This window comes from Bolinopsis microptera, chromosome 2 (assembly GCF_026151205.1).
Source record: "Bolinopsis microptera isolate Bmic1 chromosome 2, MBARI_Bmic_1.0, whole genome shotgun sequence".
Taxonomy (NCBI): Eukaryota; Metazoa; Ctenophora; class Tentaculata; order Lobata; family Bolinopsidae; genus Bolinopsis; species Bolinopsis microptera.
The window spans coordinates 2,195,476-2,221,931 of NC_087073.1; the positions used below are offsets into that span (position 1 = coordinate 2,195,476).

At 42.0% G+C, this 26,456-nt stretch overlaps 3 protein-coding genes across 4 annotated transcripts; 2 read left to right on the forward strand and 1 right to left on the reverse strand.

Moving 5' to 3' along the window:
- The first annotated feature begins 906 nt into the window (after nucleotides 1–906).
- On the forward strand, nucleotides 907–2,409 carry LOC134811512 (uncharacterized). The gene is made up of 2 exons (XM_063818360.1): nucleotides 907–1,225; nucleotides 1,881–2,409. The coding sequence occupies exons 1-2, from the start codon at nucleotides 1,066–1,068 to the stop codon at nucleotides 2,261–2,263; spliced, it is 543 nt and encodes a 180-aa protein (XP_063674430.1). The 5' UTR covers nucleotides 907–1,065; the 3' UTR covers nucleotides 2,264–2,409.
- A 163-nt stretch (nucleotides 2,410–2,572) lies between these two features.
- On the forward strand, nucleotides 2,573–26,456 carry LOC134811574 (lysine-specific demethylase 5B-like). Of its 2 annotated transcripts, XM_063818538.1 has the most exons (27): nucleotides 2,573–2,738; nucleotides 2,902–3,065; nucleotides 3,442–3,504; nucleotides 4,104–4,295; nucleotides 4,719–4,782; nucleotides 5,088–5,266; nucleotides 5,421–5,597; nucleotides 5,741–6,012; nucleotides 6,475–6,637; nucleotides 7,023–7,142; nucleotides 7,363–7,509; nucleotides 8,166–8,319; nucleotides 8,810–8,992; nucleotides 9,289–9,401; nucleotides 9,540–9,644; nucleotides 14,958–15,037; nucleotides 15,435–15,543; nucleotides 15,831–16,236; nucleotides 16,382–16,506; nucleotides 16,700–16,883; nucleotides 17,109–17,126; nucleotides 20,975–21,090; nucleotides 21,367–21,448; nucleotides 24,244–24,366; nucleotides 24,511–24,627; nucleotides 24,981–25,234; nucleotides 25,387–26,456. In XM_063818538.1, the coding sequence occupies exons 1-27, from the start codon at nucleotides 2,603–2,605 to the stop codon at nucleotides 25,534–25,536; spliced, it is 3,996 nt and encodes a 1,331-aa protein (XP_063674608.1). In that variant the 5' UTR covers nucleotides 2,573–2,602; the 3' UTR covers nucleotides 25,537–26,456. The 2 variants fall into 2 exon arrangements, with proteins under 2 accessions (XP_063674608.1, XP_063674609.1); XM_063818539.1 differs by lacking the exon at nucleotides 17,109–17,126 and having other exon boundaries at nucleotides 25,387–26,455.
- On the reverse strand, nucleotides 22,079–23,130 carry LOC134811575 (calpain-15-like). The gene is made up of 3 exons (XM_063818541.1): nucleotides 23,024–23,130; nucleotides 22,629–22,814; nucleotides 22,079–22,286 (listed from the first exon to the last, which is right to left on the reverse strand). Exons 1-3 carry the CDS (start codon nucleotides 23,074–23,076, stop codon nucleotides 22,103–22,105), a joined length of 423 nt encoding a protein of 140 aa, XP_063674611.1. The 5' UTR covers nucleotides 23,077–23,130; the 3' UTR covers nucleotides 22,079–22,102.

Sequence of the window (26,456 nt, forward strand, 5' to 3'; positions counted from 1 at the left end):
CTCCTTCTTGTATTGACTGTTTCTGATCCATTTTAGATGATGAAAGTAATTCAATCTGAAACATTGTCATTTTGTAAGGCTTTTCGGTGTCATTTTGTGAGGCATTTTGATCAAAATTGATGATCAAACAAACACATTTAGGCTCATCATAAGCTTACTGGGTTTAAGAATACCAATAATTAGGCAAGGGGCATCCAATATAAATATGCCATCTTTGTATCATAAAATAAACTGTCATTTTGTGAGGCATAACACTGTCATTTTGTGAGGCTAGGTCATTTTTTTGTCATTTCTTCTACCAAAGTCACTAAATCAGTTTTTTTATTTGACCAGAGTAGTCTTTGATTGACATAAGTCATGGTAGTACCTGGTTTTCTGGGGTTAAATTCTAAACTTTGGTCTCCATTCTGGGTAACAGTTAGGCGGGGCAATGACTGAACAGCAAAAACGTCCATATTTATGTAAGAAATATAGATTCTATGTCATTATCATTCCTTGGGAAGTGTTAATTAATGCTTTTTCTTTCATACAGTAAAAGGAATAGGGTTCAATGTATAGGGAACCTAAGCTACAGCATGGTCTATGTGGGCTGTCATTTTGTGAGGCCTGTCATTTTGTAAGGCCGATACCCGTAACAACAATACATTTTATTTCTGAGCAGTGCATATGGGAGTATGGGTCACGTGGCTAATGTTCAGAACTTCTGAACACGCTAGAGTAATAGATGCTAAAATTAAGCCACTATCGTCGAAAACGCTATTTTTTGTTTACCAATATCCTCAAACTTCAATGAACGTGTTCATATATCATCGTTTTCTACAAGGTTTTATTATTCTTGGTGATAATATTTTGATTTTTGCAGATTTGATACTTACAGCTCAATTTTTCCGCTAATTCCTATTATTCAGGTAGGTGGTATGGTTTCAAATGGTGAAGAACCTGAATGAAGTTTAGAACCGGCCCTACCTATTCTTCATCGCAAATAAGTCTAAGCAGTTTCGACTAAATAATCGATTCTAATCAATCCTTAATACCAAGTTATTATAAGCTGTGACTATCGAGTTTATGCTGATGCCTTGTCGGTCATTTGACAATGGGAGTGAAGATGTAGTGGTACACCGTCATCACGGAGCAGGAGTTGATGACGACAACTCCGGAGAAGATGTTTGGAGTGATGAGGATAATGCCGAGGAGGATCAATACACGCAGCTTGCTGACTTTACTGGTCCGTTACTATTTGCTATTTTCAAATTCCGGTTTTTAAAGCACTGCAAGCTGTATAATTGTCAAGCTGTATTGTGGATCTCGTACGGTATTCACTCTTATGTCTTATAATGTCTAATAATTACTGATTAGATTAATTGTACAATGGTTTATTTTCGCAAAAAGTCAAAGTTTACAAATGTATATCATGCAGTTCTTCTCATGCATATTATATGAATGTAAACAAAAAAAAGTCGCATTACTTATTTAAATCGTATTCATTAAATATATCATGATCTTAGCGTGATTTGTCCGGCGACCTAACTTTTTTAATCAATAAACTTTCAAATTGTTACACAAAGTAACTTACATCATTTTAATATTACAAAGAAAACTCGCCAAAAGATCTGTCCATGCATGCCTTGATAAGTGACCGAGTGGTAACAAAATTAGGGACACCGAAACACCAGATTACCAGTAATGATAAACCAGTAATAATGACCAGTAATAATAAACTGGTTATGGGAATTAGATCAGGCCCTAAATGCACCTGAAATAAGTGAAGCGATGCGGCAACCAAGGCATGCTAGGTTTGTTACAGTGGACTAAAAAGATTAAAATCCAATAGCACTAATTCATTACATCTATTTAAGCTTAATATTCCACAAACTTTTCAGGAGACACTGGCATTTTCAGCAGTGACGAGGAGGAAGAAGAAGAAGAAGACTCTTTTAAACTAGACTCCCAACTTGATACCGCTAGTCATGCCATTTCATCTTCATTAGACATTGACGCTAGGATTGAACAAGCCCTCACTTTACCTGATATTGATGTGAACAGAGGACCCGGCTTCCCTGAAGTTCCCCCATTTTATCTGAACTTTAATCCTTCACAAATATCAGAAGATGCAAGGCGAGCTAATTTGGCCCTCTCAGAAACAGATGAGAACTTTATCAGAGACAGTATGAGTTGCATGAGCATAGCGCCCCCACCTTGGGCAGGTGCCATTGATGAGACTAACTGGAAAGATGAATTAAGAAAACACTTAGCCAAAGATTGATTTAATTATATGTTTCGTAATGATTTTACCCTTTTTGAGCTGGCTCAATACAACTGATTATTGATATTTTTAATTGCGATTTAACCCCAAAGTCACGAATGTTTTTAGTTAGTGTTCTTACAGATGATATAAAGCTTGGTTTGAGATATTTATAAGTTTATAGTTTCATTTTTGTAAATAATCAATAGTTAAAATATTCATGATTTGTTAATTTGCAATACAAATTAATATCTCTCTGATTTACAAAATTATAGTTCACAATTGAATGAGTAGGTTATAGGTAAGCAAGCATTGAACATATTCTTCACTTAGGAAATGTTCTAATAAACCTAGTGCAACATGCCAAAAGCGAGCGCAGAAAAAGAATGGAAGTTCACCATGCTGCCCCGGGCAAACGTGTTTCACCCAACGTTGGAGGAATTCGCAAACCCTCTGAAATACATCAGCAGCATAAGAGAAGTTGCTAAAACTACAGGTATGCGACCCTGATATAAGTATGATTTAACTCAATATGTTTGACTTTATCGACTGGATTTACGCCAGCACACTCTACTTCACGAAATGTAAAGACCGTGTATTACCACTTGTCAGTCAGACGAAACACGTTGTTATTATGGTTGTTATGTAATTATTTTCAGGTATAATCAAGGTTGTGCCCCCCGAGGGCTGGGCTCCGCCCTTCTCAATCGACATCGCAAAGTTCCTCTTTACACCACGTGTCCAGAAGCTAAATGAACTGGAAGCCAAGTCTCGCTGTCACTTTCAGTTCATGGAGGGTCTCGCCAAATTCTGGCACCTTCAGGTGAGATCGGATTACTCTGTTTGTGAGGGTGGTGTCATATAATTGTGGGGCTATTTTTAGAAAAATGTCTAATGTCAGTGCGTACATTACTTCAGTAATATTGTCCGGATATATTGGAATAATTTTAAAGCTTATCTTCTTCCAAAACTTTCAATCTTATTCCATAAAATTTATGTTACATTTAATGTAACTCAAGTTCTAGAACATTACCCAGATTACAAAACTTAAACGCCCTAATTAGACAATACCACGACTCACATAATGACGGTGCCTGTGTTTTAATATGTTGATAAATTGAAGGGTGCTAATCTGGTCGCTGTGACGCTACTATAACATGTAGTATATTGTATAACATGTATAATGTTACTTTGTTCAGGGTGTTGATGTGAAGATACCCAACGTAGAGTACAAGCCTCTGGATATGTACACGCTACATAAGGTAATGTATACTGTGTAATGTATTTTGTGTAATGTATACTGTGTAATGTATACTGTGTAATGTATACTGTGTAATGTGTATTATTATCAATGTATAGTCTCCTGCATGGCACATAATACACGCAACGTCATGTACGTGATTTACTTGTAACGTTGAGTATTATGCTGTGTACATAACCTTAACATAATGAGGCATATATTATGTACATTATATTATGTTCTTCGATGAGGCACATTAAAGTGACACAAACTTACATTATAGTGTACTGATATATGTGAAGGGAGTGTGACGTTTTGAAAAGAGTTAACTTGCCCAAATTAGGTTTCGCAGACTAATAGTTATATAAGCTATTTAACCGAGTTTTACATTATTTATCATCAGGTTGAAGGTTGTGCTACCATGCTAAATATAGATACACATTTACTAGATTGTTCTCTAATGAGATTTTGCTCTTACGTCTGCGTTTTACTTGACATCACGATTAAAACGATTTTACGCTCTTCAGTTGTGCTATTTAAAAAACTAATTATAATCTCATTATGAACTAAGTACTATAACTAAGTACTATAACTAATTACTAACGCAATAACTTCACTCAGGTGGTACAAGATTTTGGTGGGTATGAGAAGTGCTGTAGTGGTAAGAAATGGAGCGCTATTTGCAAGAAACTCAAGTTCAAGGACAGATCCCCGGTAAATACGATACGGCAACATTACGAGAAGATTGTTCACCCCTACATTGTCTTTAGAAGAGTTCATTGTGGCGAAAATCTGGCTTCTGACGAAAAAAATGTGAGTGTTCAAGTTAGATTGTTACTGTCACTTTCGTGCTCAAGGACCAAGGGGCAAGGTGGACGCGCGCCGTGTTTCTTTTATACTTCCCTGAAGACTACTTGAGTACTTTCTGTATATGGATTGGGATAAGTATTCCCCGGCCCACTCTCGGTATGAAAATGATCACCAGTTTTAACTTACTGGGCAAATTTTCGTGGTTCGGCTTTATACAATTTATTCTGATATTTCTTTATTGAACAATTAGGCGTAAGATATGGAAGGCGCGGATAAGCTAATGAAGGGGGCGCGCAATATATGCTCGCGTCCTTTCAACAAAATAGATAAATTTGGCTTCCATTTTGTAAGGAAACATGACGTCATACACCACATGGTGTTGTATGGAAATATCGCCAAAGATTCTTACTTTTAAAACGGTTTCAGATAACAGTTGAACTCATCAAAGAAAAGATGGAGAAGACTGAATACAAGCATCCCAATGACACAGGTTTGTTTACTATGCGCATTGCGCAGTGTCCAGCACTGTGCGTGTTATTTGTCGTTTCTTTGTCTAACCACAAATGACATCACATGGAACAGCGCATAAATATAACTCTTACAGCATTCGTACTCTACAGTAGCCATGACGAATCCATAATCAGGGAAACAATTTCGCGAGTTAGTGGTGGAATTGGAAATAATGAGCAACTAGCAACCTAAAAATGTCGTCATTTCACAGTTCACACTTCTCCAATCAATATTCAACTCATTTTCAATAATCAACTCATTTTCTGATAATAATCCAACTTCCAGATGATAAGAAGGAGCTATTATACGAGAATCTGTTCTGTAAAGTATGTAAGAATGGAGACAGGGACGATGCTATGTTACTCTGTGATGAATGTGATGAACCTTATCACATATACTGTCTAAATCCTCCGCTAGAAAAGATTCCCAGTGGAGAATGGAGGTGCCCTGTTTGCCTTGCTAAGGTATGATTATGCTTAGTAAGCTTCTGTGGAATTTGCTTAAAAAGTATGCAGAATTGTATTCAATACCGGTGAAATATTGCGCATGTATTTAGTTTCAAAATATCTCAACTTCTCAGAATTCTCTCGAAGCTTCTCTCAAATTTGTCACTTTCAGGAAATAGACAACCGGCAGTTCGGATTTGAGCAAGCAAAGAAAGAGTACACACTATCCCAGTTTGGTCAGATGGCCGATAATTTCAAGTCCCGGTATTTTAAGATGCAGGCCAGTGAGGTTCCTATTGATAGAGCTGAGGAGGAGTTCTGGAGATTGGTCTGCTGTGTCGATGAAGATGTAAGTCACTATACATATTATACACTATTATACACTATTATACACTCCATAACTTTCATCCTGCTAACACAACAATTCACTTTCTCAATCAATCATTGGATTTCCCTTACAGAATTTAAGGTAACAAATTTCCTCACCCTCAGGTTGCAGTAGAGTACGGAGCTGATCTCCTGTCCTCTGAGCTAGGCAGCGGGTTCCCAACCCGGGACACTGCCAAGACTGACATAGCCAAAGAGTACGCAGACGACCCCTGGAACTTGACACACTTCGCAGATCTGGAGGAAAGTGTGCTGAAATACATCACAGAGCCGATATCAGGCGTCAAGATACCGTGGGTCTACGTGGGCATGGTCTTCAGCAGCTTCTGCTGGCATGTTGAGGATCATTGGACCTACTCTATCAACTATCAGCACTGGTTAGTTGTACTCGCGGCTACTACTGTTAACTGTATCATCCTGCAGCTCTCGTATATTTGATGTGATAACAATTTCCTGATTGTTAGTCAAGAAAAGTGGCACACACACGATTAGCAGAATAGGGGCTGGTTAAGGGGTTCCATCTTGAGAGCGGTGCAACAGCGAATCCCGGAAATTGGACCGTTACGTTAAAATATTAATTAACTAAATACTTCTCAGACCATTTCAGTTTTGCAGGTCTGGATTCCGCATTGTAATTATATGTCCTTAGGCAGTGGGTAATGGGGAGGTTAATTAGCATAACCAACATTTCACCCAGTATAGATTGCGTCTTTATTAATACTGCATACAAAACAATATTACCATAACAGTAATGGGGAACCTTGATTTAGTTAAGCAAGTCGGTAGATGTCCATGACAATTGACAAGGAGCTAACAATGACCACACACCTTTATCACAGGGGAGAATCCAAAGTGTGGTACGGAGTACCTGACTCAGGAGCTCAAGATTTCGAGGATCTTATCAAGAAAGAAGCTCCGGAACTGTTCACAAAGGAACCCAGTCTGATGCACCAGCTTGTCACTACTCTCTCTCCTAAACTGCTTCACGACAAGGGTGTACCAGTGAGTAAAACAAATTCCCATATTATTGTCCACCTAGGCAGGGCACACATTGTCACGCAATTTGTGGCAATGTAAATTCTGCTTGAGGTGACATGTTTTTAAGCATTTTTCCATATTTAAGCCGGCACTATTTCTCAACTCTCAAGTTCCGGGCTAGTGATCAGGATCTATAACTTCCGTGTGTAAAGATACACCCAATAAGGGTGTATTCTTAGCAGTGATGTAACCAGCATGCTTCCTGGACAAATGTTTAACTTCTCATATAAATGTATTATTAATTTTAGGTGTACACGCCACGACTTGTATAACGTCTCATCTAAATGTATTGTTAATTTTACACGTGATGCCCATATAAGGAGATAACCAGTCACCATGGTAATTTCAGGTGTACACGCTGAGACAACAGCCGGGTGACTTCATAATAACCTTCCCTCGTGCTTACCATGCTGGGTTCAACTCTGGGTTCAACTTTAACGAGGCCTGTAACTTCGCCACCGCTGACTGGGTACTGTAGTTAATCTTGTTAACACATTTAGTAATAATCTAACTAACAATTATTCTAATGGAAAATGTTTGTAATTTAGCTTGATAGACCCCTAAATTATAACTCTTGAGAAAGTTGACCCATCCCCCCTCCCTCCATATATAACTAATTTCTTTCTCCCTCCCCCAATTTGATACAACTGTCCCTCTGACATCCTGTATTGAGACTGTTTTGCCTGCAGATCCCACTGGGTCGGCAGTGTGTGGACCAGTACAAAGAGTTTGGTCGTTACAACGTCTTCTCCCACGAGGAACTGCTCCTTAGAATGGTGTCTAAGACGGACAGTCTGTTGCTGGACATTGCTGAAACCCTCTTCCAGGATCTCCAGGTGATTCTACACTCTAGTCTATATAGAAGAAATTCTGAACTAATAAAGAAATGCATCATCTTGATATTTCCACACTATGTCTCGCTTGATTGACTTAAACGTACATCTTTCTGGGTATATTTTGATGTCGAAGCGTGTAATAAATGTTAGAATTTATGTATTTATCATAAGTTTAGACTGTAGGCTACTCTAGTCACTAGTGTAGGCTACACTTTCTACTTCTCCCGACAACTTGTCTGTATTTGATGGGTGCTCTTAGTAAGCGTTTACCCAGTAACCACCTAGTAACCACCTAGTAACCACCTAGTAACCACCTAGTAACCACCTAGTAACCACCTAGTAACCACCTAATAACCACCTAGTAACCACCTAGTAACCACCTAGTAACCACACACTTTCTACTTCTTCCGACAACTTGTCTGTATTTGATGGGTGCTCTTAGTAAGCGTTTGAGTTAATAATTGCCGCGTGAAACGTGCTTGTGCCTAAGGGTCAACAATCATTGTGGCGCTAAGTGCTTTTCAATCACGTGCTTCAAAATATAGTTACATTCATTCACCAAACCGTCTGAACTTAAATTGCACCCCATTATTCACTGATTTGGTAACAGTATTAACCACGTGTTAAGCACGTGACTAACCACGTGACTCTTACAGATAATGGTAGAGCGGGAACTGGAACAGCGGGAATCACTCAAGCAGATCCAGACAGACTTTCTGGAGTTTGAGGAGGTACCAGACGAGAAGAGGGTGTGTAGAGTGTGCAACACTACCATGTTCCTCAGTTCCATCGTCTGCTCCTGTCACCCAGGTACCGTTATCACGTGACGTCATCACGTGACGTCATCTGATATCGTAATTTCTTCAACTTCTGGCACATATTTCTAGATGATTTGAACGTTAAGTCAGAGTGATGTCGTATTACCGTAGACTGATTGAATTTCTTACCACTCATCACGCACTTTCTGATTACTAATTAATCAATATGTCTATAATAATGGTCCTAAAACATTACTTGATGTCTTAAATTAAACTGTTCACTTGAATATGCACTCTACCGGCCTACTTTGCCTCATAAAGCTAAGAGGGGATTATTCATCTCCCGACCAACTGGGCACAGAGTGCTACATTCTTCTGCAGAAGTAATCTCTTACCTTATTTGAAATTTAGTGTCTAATTCACTGTCCGAAAATAGTTTCTGCAGAAAATTAGAGCCCTGAAAATAGCAAAGCTGAAATTCATTTCAATATTGAAGGTAGAGTAGCAGGCAGCAGAGTTCTTAACCCCCACTTCTCTCACAGAAGTAATGTACTGTCTCCTCCACGCTCCTACAAGTCCCTGTCCCACATCTAAACAGACTATGAAGTACCGCTACACGGTTGAGGAACTCAAAAAGCTGCCCCAAGATGTACAGAAGAGAATACCAGAGATGAGGGAGTGGACTAAGGAGGTCAGCGGAATGAAGGGCCGCTCTGAGAAACCTTGTAAGTAGGAACCTACTAGGTAGTAATCTTGTAAGTAAGAACCTACTAGGTAGGAACACTCCCCCTCCCTCCGCCCCTCCCCCCTCCCCCCCCTCACTCCGGAGCAGTTTCAACCGAACCTCGGAAGTACTGGAAAGGGTTAAGTTCTTATATTGTACCCTCAGTCAGTTTCACGAAATCTCTGCAAGATTTCTGATTAGAAGGGTTTGTCGGGTCGACTTCTGGTTTCACCGTCCCATTAACAGGAGCAAAAATAGTAAATTTAATTCTGAAAACTGAAGAATTGCTCCCTGCAGTGGTGGAGGAACTTGATAAGCTAGCGGAGCGGGCGGTTGCTAACAAATACATTGAAACTGACGAGTACAGAGAATTGAGATCTGTTATCGACAAAGCTAACCAGTGCATCAAGGTAAAACATCACCAATATTCCCCTATCTAGACAATTTTGAATGTACTGTAGTTCTGAAAAATTGGAACGTTTTGTTCAAAAAGATTTGGAATCTTAAACAATTATTATGTATTATGTATAATGTATAATGTATTACAGGTAACAAACCAGTTGGTAGCGATCAAAAGACGAAGCAGCAGAGTGCACAACTCCTCCCCCGCTCTCAAAATATCAATTAACGAACTTAACAGCTTCCTAAAACAGGTTAGTAGCTTTTCATGAACTTTTGTATGAGGTATATTATGTATATTATGTGTATATTTGCATTGTAATATCCGGATAGGAACATTGTTTATGAGTTGCATTATTGTGAAGTGTCTGATAAACATTTCTGGTGAACATTTCTGATGATCTGTGTATTGCGACAACATATTTGCATTTTTTTTCAGCGAAATGAACTACAAATAAGATTTAAAGACTTCAATATGGTTATTTACAGATAGCCTAACATGCTGCCTACACTTTTACTCGTGTCATCCTGAAAAGCTCCATCTTTTCACTTCATCAACTAATTGCTTATTACATATCCAGTATACACACGCCGCGCGCATCATCTGTGTAAATGTCACATACTCTAATATAACCACTACCTGCTGAGAATTACACTGGCTGATTTGTGCATACGGATAGTCACGTGACACACACAGTACACCACTATTGTACAGGCTACACACTGCTGACATGCTGCTCGCTCCAAGTACACCACTATTAGCTTGTACAGGCTACACACTGCTGACATGCTGCTCGCTCCAAGTACACCACTATTAGCTTGTACAGGCTACACACTGCTGACATGCTGCCCGCTCCAAGTACACCACTATTAGCTTGTACAGGCTACACACTGCTGACATGCTGCTCGCTCCAAGTACACCACTATTAGCTTGTACAGGCTACACACTGCTGACATGCTGCTCGCTCCAAGTACACCACTATTAGCTTGTACAGGCTACACACTGCTGACATGCTGCTCGCTCCAAGTACACCACTATTAGCTTGTACAGGCTACACACTGCTGACATGCTGCTCGCTCCAAGTACACCACTATTAGCTTGTACAGGCTACACACTGCTGACATGCTGCTCGCTCCAAGTACACCACTATTAGCTTGTACAGGCTACACACTGCTGACATGCTGCTCGCTCCAAGTACACCACTATTAGCTTGTACAGGCTACACACTGCTGACATGCTGCTCGCTCCAAGTACACCACTATTAGCTTGTACAGGCTACACACTGCTGACATGCTGCTCGCTCCAAGTACACCACTATTAGCTTGTACAGGCTACACACTGCTGACATGCTGCTCGCTCCAAGTACACCACTATTAGCTTGTACAGGCTACACACTGCTGACATGCTGCTCGCTCCAAGTACACCACTATTAGCTTGTACAGGCTACACACTGCTGACATGCTGCTCGCTCCAAGTACACCACTATTAGCTTGTACAGGCTACACACTGCTGACATGCTGCTCGCTCCAAGTACACCACTATTAGCTTGTACAGGCTACACACTGCTGACATGCTGCTCGCTCCAAGTACACCACTATTAGCTTGTACAGGCTACACACTGCTGACATGCTGCTCGCTCCAAGTACACCACTATTAGCTTGTACAGGCTACACACTGCTGACATGCTGCTCGCTCCAAGTACACCACTATTAGCTTGTACAGGCTACACACTGCTGACATGCTGCTCGCTCCAAGTACACCACTATTAGCTTGTACAGGCTACACACTGCTGACATGCTGCTCGCTCCAAGTACACCACTATTAGCTTGTACAGGCTACACACTGCTGACATGCTGCTCGCTCCAAGTACACCACTATTAGCTTGTACAGGCTACACACTGCTGACATGCTGCTCGCTCCAAGTACACCACTATTAGCTTGTACAGGCTACACACTGCTGACATGCTGCTCGCTCCAAGTACACCACTATTAGCTTGTACAGGCTACACACTGCTGACATGCTGCTCGCTCCAAGTACACCACTATTAGCTTGTACAGGCTACACACTGCTGACATGCTGCTCGCTCCAAGTACACCACTATTAGCTTGTACAGGCTACACACTGCTGACATGCTGCTCGCTCCAAGTACACCACTATTAGCTTGTACAGGCTACACACTGCTGACATGCTGCTCGCTCCAAGTACACCACTATTAGCTTGTACAGGCTACACACTGCTGACATGCTGCTCGCTCCAAGTACACCACTATTAGCTTGTACAGGCTACACACTGCTGACATGCTGCTCGCTCCAAGTACACCACTATTAGCTTGTACAGGCTACACACTGCTGACATGCTGCTCGCTCCAAGTACACCACTATTAGCTTGTACAGGCTACACACTGCTGACATGCTGCTCGCTCCAAGTACACCACTATTAGCTTGTACAGGCTACACACTGCTGACATGCTGCTCGCTCCAAGTACACCACTATTAGCTTGTACAGGCTACACACTGCTGACATGCTGCTCGCTCCAAGTACACCACTATTAGCTTGTACAGGCTACACACTGCTGACATGCTGCTCGCTCCAAGTACACCACTATTAGCTTGTACAGGCTACACACTGCTGACATGCTGCTCGCTCCAAGTACACCACTATTAGCTTGTACAGGCTACACACTGCTGACATGCTGCTCGCTCCAAGTACACCACTATTAGCTTGTACAGGCTACACACTGCTGACATGCTGCTCGCTCCAAGTACACCACTATTAGCTTGTACAGGCTACACACTGCTGACATGCTGCTCGCTCCAAGTACACCACTATTAGCTTGTACAGGCTACACACTGCTGACATGCTGCTCGCTCCAAGTACACCACTATTAGCTTGTACAGGCTACACTTGCTGACATGCTGCTCGCTCCAAGTACACCACTATTAGCTTGTACAGGCTACACACTGCTGACATGCTGCTCGCTCCAAGTACACCACTATTAGCTTGTACAGGCTACACACTGCTGACATGCTGCTCGCTCCAAGTACACCACTATTAGCTTGTACAGGCTACACACTGCTGACATGCTGCTCGCTCCAAGTACACCACTATTAGCTTGTACAGGCTACACACTTGCTGACATGCTGCTCGCTCCAAGTACACCACTATTAGCTTGTACAGGCTACACACTGCTGACATGCTGCTCGCTCCAAGTACACCACTATTAGCTTGTACAGGCTACACACTGCTGACATGCTGCTCGCTCCAAGTACACCACTATCAGCTTGTACAGGCTACACACTGCTGACATGCTGCTCGCTCCAAGTACACCACTATTAGCTTGTACAGGCTACACACTGCTGACATGCTGCTCGCTCCAAGTACACCACTATTAGCTTGTACAGGCTACACACTGCTGACATGCTGCTTGCTCCAAGTACACCACTATTAGCTTGTACAGGCTACACACTGCTGACATGCTGCTCGCTCCAAGTACACCACTATTAGCTTGTACAGGCTACACACTGCTGACATGCTGCTCGCTCCAAGTACACCACTATTAGCTTGTACAGGCTACACACTGCTGACATGCTGCTCGCTCCAAGTACACCACTATTAGCTTGTACAGGCTACACACTGCTGACATGCTGCTCGCTCCAAGTACACCACTATTAGCTTGTACAGGCTACACTTTGCTGACATGCTGCTCGCTCCAAGTACACCACTATTAGCTTGTACAGGCTACACACTGCTGACATGCTGCTCGCTCCAAGTACACCACTATTAGCTTGTACAGGCTACACACTGCTGACATGCTGCTCGCTCCAAGTACACCACTATTAGCTTGTACAGGCTACACACTGCTGACATGCTGCTCGCTCCAAGTACACCACTATTAGCTTGTACAGGCTACACTTTGCTGACATGCTGCTCGCTCCAAGTACACCACTATTAGCTTGTACAGGCTACACACTGCTGACATGCTGCTCGCTCCAAGTACACCACTATTAGCTTGTACAGGCTACACACTGCTGACATGCTGCTCGCTCCAAGTACACCACTATCAGCTTGTACAGGCTACACACTGCTGACATGCTGCTCGCTCCAAGTACACCACTATTAGCTTGTACAGGCTACACACTGCTGACATGCTGCTCGCTCCAAGTACACCACTATTAGCTTGTACAGGCTACACACTGCTGACATGCTGCTTGGTCGACACGTGGTCGAGTGTGTCTAGTTGACCAGAACAGAGAGAGAGAGAGAGAGAGAGAGAGAGAGAGAGAGAGAGAGAGAGAGAGAGAGAGAGAGAGAGAGAGAGAGAGAGAGAGAGAGAGAGAGAGAGAGAGAGAGAGAGAGAGAGAGAGAGAGAGAGAGAGAGAGAGAGAGAGAGAGAGAGAGAGAGAGAGAGAGAGAGAGAGAGAGAGAGAGAGAGAGAGAGAGAGAGAGAGAGAGAGAGAGAGAGAGAGAGAGAGAGAGAGAGAGAGAGAGAGAGAGAGAGAGAGAGAGAGAGAGAGAGAGAGAGAGAGAGAGAGAGAGAGAGAGAGAGAGAGAGAGAGAGAGAGAGAGAGAGAGAGAGAGAGAGAGAGAGAGAGAGAGAGAGAGAGAGAGAGAGAGAGAGAGAGAGAGAGAGAGAGAGAGAGAGAGAGAGAGAGAGAGAGAGAGAGAGAGAGAGAGAGAGAGAGAGAGAGAGAGAGAGAGAGAGAGAGAGAGAGAGAGAGAGAGAGAGAGAGAGAGAGAGAGAGAGAGAGAGAGAGAGAGAGAGAGAGAGAGAGAGAGAGAGAGAGAGAGAGAGAGAGAGAGAGAGAGAGAGAGAGAGAGAGAGAGAGAGAGAGAGAGAGAGAGAGAGAGAGAGAGAGAGAGAGAGAGAGAGAGAGAGAGAGAGAGAGAGAGAGAGAGAGAGAGAGAGAGAGAGAGAGAGAGAGAGAGAGAGAGAGAGAGAGAGAGAGAGAGAGAGAGAGAGAGAGAGAGAGAGAGAGAGAGAGAGAGAGAGAGAGAGAGAGAGAGAGAGAGAGAGAGAGAGAGAGAGAGAGAGAGAGAGAGAGAGAGAGAGAGAGAGAGAGAGAGAGAGAGAGAGAGAGAGAGAGAGAGAGAGAGAGAGAGAGAGAGAGAGAGAGAGAGAGAGAGAGAGAGAGAGAGAGAGAGAGAGAGAGAGAGAGAGAGAGAGAGAGAGAGAGAGAGAGAGAGAGAGAGAGAGAGAGAGAGAGAGAGAGAGAGAGAGAGAGAGAGAGAGAGAGAGAGAGAGTGTGTCTAGTGTACTCAGTTTTATGCACGCTTGCGGTGTGCAATACCATCAAGTATTACTAGAGAATGTGAATATTTAGTACACTAACTACTAAAGTATTAAAGTGTGTATCTTGTGATTGGATAAAGATATCACGTGCTACAGACCGTTGGAGCCAGTCTAAGCGAACATTCCTTTACTTCCAGCCTTCCATACCAGTTCTTAGAAAAGAGTACACGTAATTTGGTGTATTATAAATGTATAGCTCTATACATAGAGAGCAATACAGGAACTGATCGTTAGTGATACAATGTACTAAAATGTACTAAAATGTACAACTTCAGGTTACAGATCTGCCCTGTCACGTGCCGGACTCTGCCCTACTACAGGAACACTACGTCAGAATCGTGGACTTCACTGAAAGGTACGTACAATAATAGGTTTCCATGGTTACAAACAATTGAGTGGAAGGAGGGGTGGTCCGGCAAGTAAATCAGGGCTTGTCTTCTTTAAGAGGTCAATCAAAAGTTGGTTTGTTCTTCTTGTAAAGACTTTACATATTTAAATATGCACATTGTCTGATCGGAGTCGGATGACGGAAACAATTGTCACGTTGTGTTATTCAGCATATTATTATGCTTTAAACTGTACGACGTACGTACATTATGTAATTATGTATGTATAATATGTATATTGTTGAGCATATTAGACTAAATATTATGTGAAACTTGTATAATGTTATTTACTTTATAAGATACAAAATTAGTTCACATTTCCCTTCAATTTAGTTTTAGTTGATTGTTATGATTAACAATATTCAGGTGTGACCGAGCTCTTAACAAGAATCTCACTAAAGTTCAATACGAGGAAATGCTAAAAGAGAGTAGGAAGCTGGAGATAGATCTACCTCAAATACACTCTCTCAAACAGGTCAGTGTTTTGATTATGAATTTCCTTATGAACATATTCTTACCTAAATTTCTGTCTGGTTATTTCTAATCGTTAGAACTAATAACTATAAGTATGTATCATGATTAAGTATCTTTTGAAACTCTGAAAGATGTGTACTGTTCAGAAATTAACGTCAAAAGTATTTAAATATTACCCCCTCAACAACTCCATCACTAGACAGTAGACAAACTGAAGAGAAATACTCAGGTACCAATTCCGTCTTACAATACAAATAGTACAACTATTGACCTGTCTGAATTCTTCAGGAAATAAAGAAGATACAATGGGTAGAAGATGTATCAGAACTACTAAAACGAGCCACCATCTCCTTCTCGGATCTCCAGCAAGGCCTGTGCGACGGAGCTCACTTCCCCAACACCAAACAGATCGAGGAACTCCGGGACAATTTGGAGGACAAACTCATGTCCGGCCAGAGATGGGAGGAGAAAGCACAGGGGTTGTTGAGCGCTAGACCCCGCCCTACTTTATCTAAACTGCACAAGCTTTTGAAGGAAGCTGAACGACTGGGGTTGTCCCTCCCCACCGCTCCCTCCGTTAAGAGCACTATGATCAAGGCAATGGACTGGTGCAAGACCCTGTCTGATATAAAGTTGGAACAGAGTAAGGGTCATTACACTAGCGTCAAACAGCTGGAGGGTATTCTCCTCAAGGGTGAGTTTATAGCTTAATAGCCATTTGTTGAGAATTCTCTTCTATGTTTCCACCCAAGGTAATATTGAATATAGGAAATGTGAATATCACATTGACCTAGTAACCTAGTAACCTGGTAACCTGGTAACATAGCCATCTCCAACAGGTCAAATGTTGCCAGTATCCCTACCTGAGCTTGACCGGTTGGCAGTGAAAGTATCTGCTGCCAAAGCATGGCACGACAAAGCTTCCAAGATATTCGTCAGGAAGGGATTCTCAAAGCTTCTAGAGGTTTCTGCCTTTTACCCAAATGATCTTTCAAAGTTTTAAACTTCAAAAATACGCAATATTGCGGTTTTTCTTCATATAATTTGAGTGGTGTCTGAATATGAGTGGTGCCCCCCCGGCCCCCTGGTGTCTGAATATGAGTGGTGCCCCCCCCCCCCCCCCGGCCCCCTGGTGTCTGACCACAGAACCCCCGCAGGTTTTATCACCCAGAGGATCTCTATCAAACGACAACAGACCGCTAGAGGAGTCGTTACGGGAGAGCACAGCGAAGGAGTTTACAGAGATGAAGAAGAGACGGGGTGCGAACATGCTGCGAACTGAGCAGGAGGAGAAGGGCATGATTAGCGAAGATGATAACGTCTACTGTATCTGCCGACGAGGTAAGCCAAACACAACCTTTTATTTTATCAGGCTTCTCTTTCTGAGTCTCGGAGACTCTAACTTGGGTTTTTGTTGTTGGTGAAAATCAGAAATGAGACGAGAAGTTTACCTCAAGACAAACTTATCCCGCAACAAATAATAAGCCGGAATATCAAAAAAATTCGAAAAGTTTGTTATCTCGCAATTAACGTTGTTATCTCGCAATTAACGTTGATATTGTACAGGGTGGAAAACTAGTAAAGGTAAGGGTATGCTGACCCTTCGTGTAAGCTGTTCTTTGTGTTGTCTAGAAACGCCTCACTGTTACCTAGCAACACTGTTTCTACTATTGATTACAGATTTGTCCCGATTAGTCTATCTCTCCTGCATGTTAAATGTATGCGCTAACGTTACCTGTCTCCAAAGGTCCGCAATCTGCTGCATTGCATCCACCACTCTTTTTGCTGTATCGATCAACTTGTGAGAAAATGTTTTTTCTTTCTCAAAAATTGAAACGATTTTGTTGTTGCTAGGTAACACAGCTTCGGTGTTGCTACTCAACATAGATTGACTATTGTCAAAAAGTAGCCGAAACTTTAAAACCACAACGCGAGTAGTAATGGAGCCCAAGTTACGAAATATGTTTTCAAGTTTTCCATTTGTAAGAGGGTGCAGAAGGTTTACTATACCATTCCTCATTTTCACCAGTTGCTCTCGTTACCTAGCAACATGAACACTAATTGGATGATTTTGAAAGTCTTATTTTCAATCATTTTGTGAATAAGTACAACTTGAAAGCATTTTTGTGTTTCTTTGTTGCATAATATAAAGTCACCACATTGTTTATTTAGTTTGGGTTTATAGGCTACATAAATATTAGCTGAAAGGTTATAAAATAAGCCGGAAGACGTAATTGTCGAAATGCTTCAGACTTAAACTAACTTCAAAATTCTAATGTAAACTATAATCTAAAGATATTCAGATTAACATAATATCTGATTTGAACGAGTTCATCTACACTCTACCTGTACAGTAGGTAGATGGGGTAGATGAACTACCTGTACAGTAGGTAGATGGGGTAGATGAACTACCTGTACAGTAGGTAGATGGGGTAGATGAACTACCTGTACAGTAGGTAGATGGGGTAGATGAACTACCTGTACAGTAGGTAGATGGGGTAGATGAACTACCTGTACAGTAGGTAGATGGGGTAGATGAACTACCTGTACAGTAGGTAGATGGGGTAGATGAACTACCTGTACAGTAGGTTGATGGGGTAGATGAACTACCTGTACAGTAGGTAGATGGGGTAGATGAACTACCTGTACAGTAGGTAGATGGGGTAGATGAACTACCTGTACAGTAGGTTGATGGGGTAGATGAACTACCTGTACAGTAGGTAGATGGGGTAGATGAACTACCTCCTGTACAGTAGGTAGATGGGGTAGATGAACTACCTCCTGTACAGTAGGTAGATGGGGTAGATGAACTACCTGTACAGTAGGTAGATGGGGTAGATGAACCACCTGTACAGTAGGTAGATGGGGTAGATGAACTACCTGTACAGTAGGTAGATGGGGTAGATGATCTACCTGTACAGTAGGTAGATGGGGTAGATGATCTACCTGTACAGTAGGTAGATGGGGTAGATGAACTACCTGTACAGTAGGTAGATGGGGTAGATGAACTACCTGTACAGTAGGTAGATGGGGTAGATGATCTACCTGTACAGTAGGTAGATGGGGTAGATGATCTACCTGTACAGTAGGTAGATGGGGTAGATGAACCACCTGTACAGTAGGTAGATGGGGTAGATGAACCACCTGTACAGTAGGTAGATGGGGTAGATGAACTACCTGTACAGTAGGTAGATGGGGTAGATGAACTACCTGTACAGTAGGTAGATGGGGTAGATGAACTACCTGTACAGTAGGTAGATGGGGTAGATGAACTACCTGTACAGTAGGTAGATGGGGTAGATGAACTACCTGTACAGTAGGTAGATGGGGTAGATGAACTACCTGTACAGTAGGTAGATGGGGTAGATGAACTACCTGTACAGTAGGTAGATGGGGTAGATGAACTACCTGTACAGTAGGTAGATGGGGTAGATGAACTACCTGTACAGTAGGTAGATGGGGTAGATGAACTACCTGTACAGTAGGTAGATGGGGTAGATGAACTACCTGTACAGTAGGTAGATGGGGTAGATGAACTACCTCCTGTACAGTAGGTAGATGGGGTAGATGAACTACCTGTACAGTAGGTAGATGGGGTAGATGAACTACCTGTACAGTAGGTAGATGGGGTAGATGAACTACCTGTACAGTAGGTAGATGGGGTAGATGAACTACCTGTACAGTAGGTAGATGGGGTAGATGAACTACCTCCTGTACAGTAGGTAGATGGGGTAGATGAACTACCTGTACAGTAGGTAGATGGGGTAGATGAACTACCTGTACAGTAGGTAGATGAGGTAGATGAACTACCTGTACAGTAGGTAGATGGGGTAGATGAACTACCTCCTGTACAGTAGGTAGATGGGGTAGATGAACTACCTGTACAGTAGGTAGATGGGGTAGATGAACTACCTGTACAGTAGGTAGATGGGGTAGATGAACTACCTGTACAGTAGGTAGATGGGGTAGATGAACTACCTGTACAGTAGGTAGATGAGGTAGATGAACTACCTGTACAGTAGGTAGATGGGGTAGATGAACTACCTCCTGTACAGTAGGTAGATGGGGTAGATGATCTACCTGTACAGTAGGTAGATGGGGTAGATGAACTACCTGTACAGTAGGTAGATGGGGTAGATGAACTACCTGTACAGTAGGTAGATGGGGTAGATGAACTACCTGTACAGTAGGTAGATGGGGTAGATGAACTACCTCCTGTACAGTAGGTAGATGGGGTAGATGAACTACCTGTACAGTAGGTAGATGGGGTAGATGAACTACCTGTACAGTAGGTAGATGGGGTAGATGAACTACCTGTACAGTAGGTAGATGGGGTAGATGAACTACCTGTACAGTAGGTAGATGGGGTAGATGAACTACCTGTACAGTAGGTAGATGGGGTAGATGAACTACCTGTACAGTAGGTAGATGGGGTAGATGAACTACCTGTACAGTAGGTAGATGGGGTAGATGAACTACCTGTACAGTAGGTAGATGGGGTAGATGAACTACCTGTACAGTAGGTAGATGGGGTAGATGAACTACCTGTACAGTAGGTAGATGGGGTAGATGAACTACCTGTACAGTAGGTAGATGGGGTAGATGAACTACCTGTACAGTAGGTAGATGGGGTAGATGAACTACCTGTACAGTAGGTAGATGGGGTAGATGAACTACCTGTACAGTAGGTAGATGGGGTAGATGAACTACCTGTACAGTAGGTAGATGGGGTAGATGAACTACCTCCTGTACAGTAGGTAGATGGGGTAGATGAACTACCTGTACAGTAGGTAGATGGGTAGATGAACTACCTGTACAGTAGGTAGATGGGGTAGATGAACTACCTGTACAGTAGGTAGATGGGGTAGATGAACTACCTGTACAGTAGGTAGATGGGGTAGATGAACTACCTCCTGTACAGTAGGTAGATGGGGTAGATGAACTACCTGTACAGTAGGTAGATGGGGTAGATGAACTACCTGTACAGTAGGTAGATGAGGTAGATGAACTACCTGTACAGTAGGTAGATGGGGTAGATGAACTACCTCCTGTACAGTAGGTAGATGGGGTAGATGAACTACCTGTACAGTAGGTAGATGGGGTAGATGAACTACCTGTACAGTAGGTAGATGGGGTAGATGAACTACCTGTACAGTAGGTAGATGGGGTAGATGAACTACCTGTACAGTAGGTAGATGAGGTAGATGAACTACCTGTACAGTAGGTAGATGGGGTAGATGAACTACCTCCTGTACAGTAGGTAGATGGGGTAGATGATCTACCTGTACAGTAGGTAGATGGGGTAGATGATCTACCTGTACAGTAGGTAGATGGGGTAGATGATCTACCTGTACAGTAGGTAGATGGGGTAGATGAACTACCTGTACAGTAGGTAGATGGGGTAGATGAACTTTGACCCGGTAATAACCCAGGAGTAGACGGTGCCATGACGCAATGCGACATGTGTTACGATTGGTTCCACAATAAGTGTGTTTCCATTGCTAAGCACAAGGACGTCAAGAACAGCGAGATCATGAAGGACGTTAAGGTGAGATTGTGGTCCGCGGTTATTTGCGGTTATTTGCGGTTATTTGCGGTTATTTGCGGTTATTTGTGGTTATTTGCGGTTATTTGCGGCTATTTCCACAATATTTTATTAATAATGATGGTAGTTACAATGTTACTGAGAAATGTTCCCCTCAAAGTTTGAATCTGACTAGCAACAGGAATTGGTGAGTATTGAGTTTCAACCAAACAAAACATCACGTATTATATAATTATAATTATTATAATTATATTATTATAATTAGCCCACTTGTTTCAGTATTTGTGCCCGCTGTGCAGCAGAACAAAGCGCCCGTCCGTGGACCAAGCACTGGGACTACTCATCACCCTAAGGCAGGCTGGTTAGTGCCAACTATTTCCTTCTACGCAATCATCTTATACTTTTTGTTCACGTATCCTTGAGAATTTACTTGAATGGAATTAAATACATGATCTTTTTCGTCAACCATACAAATTGAAAATCACCTAGAAATTGAGAATTGTAGTAAAATTTACAAAATAATGGACTCGGAGGACGAGGATTGGAGTAACATTGAACAATCATTCGGAATAAATACTAGCTTATCATATCAGGCTCCTTGTAAGTTTCATCGGGTTCTTGCCAGGATTATATTATATATTAGATATTCTCTCTGAATCAGTGTAGTAAATTCCACCTTAATCCCCCATTTGGTTAAATAAGTCGAGCTCTGGTCGACAGGGAAACTTTTATTTAAATTGGGTTCTTTCCCAATGTCAGGTTAACAACAGGATAACAACACTTAAGTCAGTTACTAACGGTATTATGGAGATTATTGAGTTATTGGATGTTTGTGAAAATGTAATGAATCATCCGTTGAATATCATTAACATTATATTTAACATGATTAAGTGAATTGAAAACAGCGTTAACATCAAAATTTCAAGTTCGATAACAAAACTTTCACCTTAAAAATCAACATCATCCCAACTGCATAAAATATCAAACCCAAAAGGTCCTTAAAAACCACCGTCCGTCAGGTCTTGGACGTGCCCGGATTGTCATATTTACAGTTGACACAGTTGTTGTCTGTCTCAGAGTTATAATCCCCACATCCAGGGCACTTCCACACTGCTTCACAGGAGGCCAGGGTTTCTTTACATACAGAACATCTGCGTAGGGTGGGGTCGTTATAGGTCTTACAGTGTGTACATCTCCACCTGGTGGAGAGTGGGAGGGTTAGTGGGGGAGGGTTAGTGGGGGAGGGTTAGTGGGGGAGAGTGGGGGGAGGGTGGGAGGGTTAGTGGGGGGAGGGTGGGAGGGTTAGTGGGGGAGGGTTAGTGGGGGATGGTGGGAGGGTTAGTGGGGGAGGGTTAGTGGGGGAGGGTGGAAGGGTTAGTGGGAGAGTGGGGGAGGGTTAGGTGGGGGAGGGTGGGAGGGTTAGTGGGCGAGTGGGGGAGGGTGGGAGGGGAAGTGGGGAAGTGGGGGAGGGTGGGAGGGTTGTAGGTCTTACAGTGGGTGCCGAGTGGGTGATGGGTTGACTTAAATGGGTGTCTACTCACGCGACAAGAACAGGTGTTTTAGCGACAGCAGTAGGAGTCTTCACGCACTGATCACACGTCCCCACTCCCGAGCAAGCTTCACACAGGTTAGGGGTGGGTTCTCCGCATTCCTCACATTCCTCGTAGATCCACGTGTTACAATGGTCACATCTTGGGCACACCCACTCTGCTGATATGTTGTCTTGCCTGCAGGGGGTCTGTCTTCAAACCTTGGAAAACTCAGCACGGAGTATGTCTTCAAACCTTGAAATACTCAGCAGGGAGTCTGTCTAAAAAACTTGAAACACTCAGCATGAAGGGCATAAACGAAGATAGATGCTGATAGATAATGCACTTTTGTTGTTTTTATTCTGAACGTCGGGCTTATGTATGAATAAGCAAAAGAAAGAACTAACCCGCTCTCTGAAAAAGTGAAAACAAGTTTCTGTTTGGGCGTAAACTGATCCATAAAAAGGAAGAAAGACGTGGAAATATCAATAACACTCGTTCGTCCAGGCAGACACACAACTGTATAACGGATTTTAATTAGTGACGGGCGGTTTGGACCGAGCCAAGATGGTTTAATTGCAACTATGTAGTAGGCGTGCCATGTGTTCAACACATTGTCAGCGTGATTTTAATTATCACATTATTTATGGAACAAAAAGTAACACTCTCAAAATATACTTGGAGATATGGTTTCTCTAAAATACTTGGAAAGAGTGTAATATTTACAGGGCTGATATGAGTAATGCGCTAGACATTATGGGCATGAACATGGGGTAAAACATGGATAATTTTGGCCAATGTAAGGATTCTACGTTAAGTTACAAATGGCACTCACTCGCCAGCTTTGAGGAAAATTTGCCACAAAAAAAAGGCAAGAAGAATGCTAAATGGTAGCCATACGATGTTTTCTTGTTATGGCGTGGACTGCAGCCTTACGAATGTAACAGTTCGTTGTTAGGATGACAACCCACTGTCAAGGAGAACCACTTATCTCTTCAATATAAGTATCCAATATCCATGTGGTATGAAGTCCATATCTGTCACAAGATATCACAACATCAAGATACCACAACATTGCTTTTGAACACTTAACCATAAATTAAAAGCGGAAACATTAAATAACAAAAGTAAAATATTCAGTAGCTCATTATATAGGGCTTATTTCGAAAAGATACTGCAACAACTCAATCTTATGTAGGAATCGCTGGCAAAATGTCACCTGGCCTGCGTCATTCTTCTTAAAAGTAGCAACATACTGCCATAAGCCCAATTTTCTTAAATTTACCTAAGGCTAAACAACTCCGAGGGAAGTCACGAAGTAACAAACCCAGAAGATTTATACGCTTTTGAGTTCTGACCATGATGTAGCCAGAGTTCTGATTACCTATCGCATCGGGTCATTTGACTGTCTAGATAATATGTTATTGATTCAAACCCGCCAACTTCTTGAATCCGTATCTGAGTAGATATCTGCCTGATGTAGAACACTAGGTCCTACTTGTCAACGAGATGAACTACACACGGAGCTTGTCTGATTTCCTAATATCTGCTAACCTGAAGTAATTACATATTGGAATTAGACAGTTCCAAAATGTCTTACTACGATTACATATCTTATCTCCCTCAGGATTGGCATTGCCTGAGGGCGTGGCACTCAGCTATCTGATCGAGCGCGCCATGGAATGGCAGGAGAAAGTTAGAGCTATTATTGCCAAACACCGAGCTCTGCCTAACGCCGTTGACAAACAAGGTTTGCCTTTATTTCTTATCCTTGGCTGTTTGTATATATATATATTTACTAAGCTCTTAGCAGATTGAAAGATAACACCACTACTTGAAGTATGATTAATTACAGATTAATTAATTAATTAATTACAGAGATTTATCACTTCAGCGTACATTGATCAGCACGTCTCCCTGAAAGATAGGAACCAGATAGAGGAGTACATGGTTAAAGGAGATCTCATTGAACTCCATCTCGAGGAAACTACTGATCTGTGGAATTTGCTAAGTAAGTATTTCTTTCTGACAGTTTTGACTCTAATCGGTCATCCCTGCAGACTATACTATTGAGTAACCCACTACTTACTAATACTACGTAAAAAGCATGGCCTGACCTTAAATAATGATATGCTTTAACTTAAAATAAGGGTTTATTAAAGTTGACGGAATAACTGCAATGCTCCACCATCAATAACTACCTACACTTAACAACTTTTTATTTGACAGCTTATCATGATCACAGATAATGGTATATAGGCTCAGAACAACATCACGTGACGTCATAACAAGTTGGCGTGACGTCACATTCCACCCTGATGACGTCACGTCACAGGATCACAACTAATCTTACTTCCCTCCCAGATATAGTTGACGAGCACGTGGTCCCAGAGAAGAAACTGCCTGTCTCCAAGCGATCCTCTCCAGGAGGCCCTTCTAAGCCTCCCTCCCTCCCTTCCTCCAAACCACCCTCCCCAACCGGGTCCCACACTTCCAACAAGCGCAGGAAGACACCCTCAGATGAACGTAGTAATGGAAGCAATAGCTCTATCAGTGCTACCCGGAAGCGGAGGAAGGATCGTCAGAACACCGGTAGTGATGAACTCTGCAGCGTTCTGGTAAAATATCAACATGTTTTTTAGCGTTGTTTTAATGTCATTTTAGCGTTGTATTTTAATCTAGTTCATTAACTTCAAGCACTTTAGTCTTTACCAATTATAAAGAAACTTTTCCCACTGTTATCTCTCATTTATTTGGTCAATATCTGTAGGACTGTCTGAGACCAGAGGGAGCGAAAGTGGGCTGGATCCAATGTGACAAGTGTGAGAAATGGTACCACCTCGAGTGTGTGGCAATCTCCAACAAGGAGGCAGAGCAGATCGAGGACTACACCTGTCCCGTCTGTATTAACACAACGTGACGTCATCAGGGTGGAACGTGACGTCACGCCAACTTTTTGTGACGTTATTATTACGTCACGCCAGTTTGATGTGACGTCACGTGATGTTGAAGTTAGGTCTGTTGGAGTGTTGTCCAGTTGTGGGAAGACTCTGGTTAAGTAAGCGGGGTTTGATGATAATAAATTATTTTGAAGACGACAGTCTGTTGTGAAAGAATGCAGTGACCTGATAGTAATTGATATTCAGCTGTCAACTGTATTATTTAAGATTAACATTTAAAATTTTCTTTGCCCTGCAATCGAATTATGATATGAAAATTTCAGTTCAGCAGATTAGAATCTTTGATATTAATATACATTTCTGCAAGTAGAAATGTTGATGTACTTTTTTCGAAAAAGCAATGTATCACGGCAGAATTACCAGACTTTTGCAGCATGTAAATGTTTTGAGTTGAAAATTATTGGCTACAGCGTAATAAAGATATGTGTTTGAGTATTGGATTTTAAGTTTGATATTTGAGCGCTTTCATCTGTCAAGTGCCCTCTTTTATGTAAGACGCCAATCTTGCGATTTATAGTGAAAATTGAAGTGCAGCAGTATTATGAACGTCTATTCGGAGTTATGGTCTAGTCTTGCAGTCAGTGTATAACTGTAGACTTAAATATAGACCGACTGGTCATGTGTAATTCCGTTCAACTTCAAACTTTACTCCTCAACTATTCAGTTCTGTGTATCTTTTAACATTCTTCAGTATATTAGTACTATAGTACTATTAGCTTAATGTGTGTAATATTAAGCGGATAAGATGTTCGTGGTATGTGTACTGAAGATGTTATTAAAGTATATTTTATGTATAATGTAATACGATACTGATTAATTATCGTGTACTGATACTCCTATACCCACTGATGACTGACTTTGGTCGGTTAATTTTCAGAAT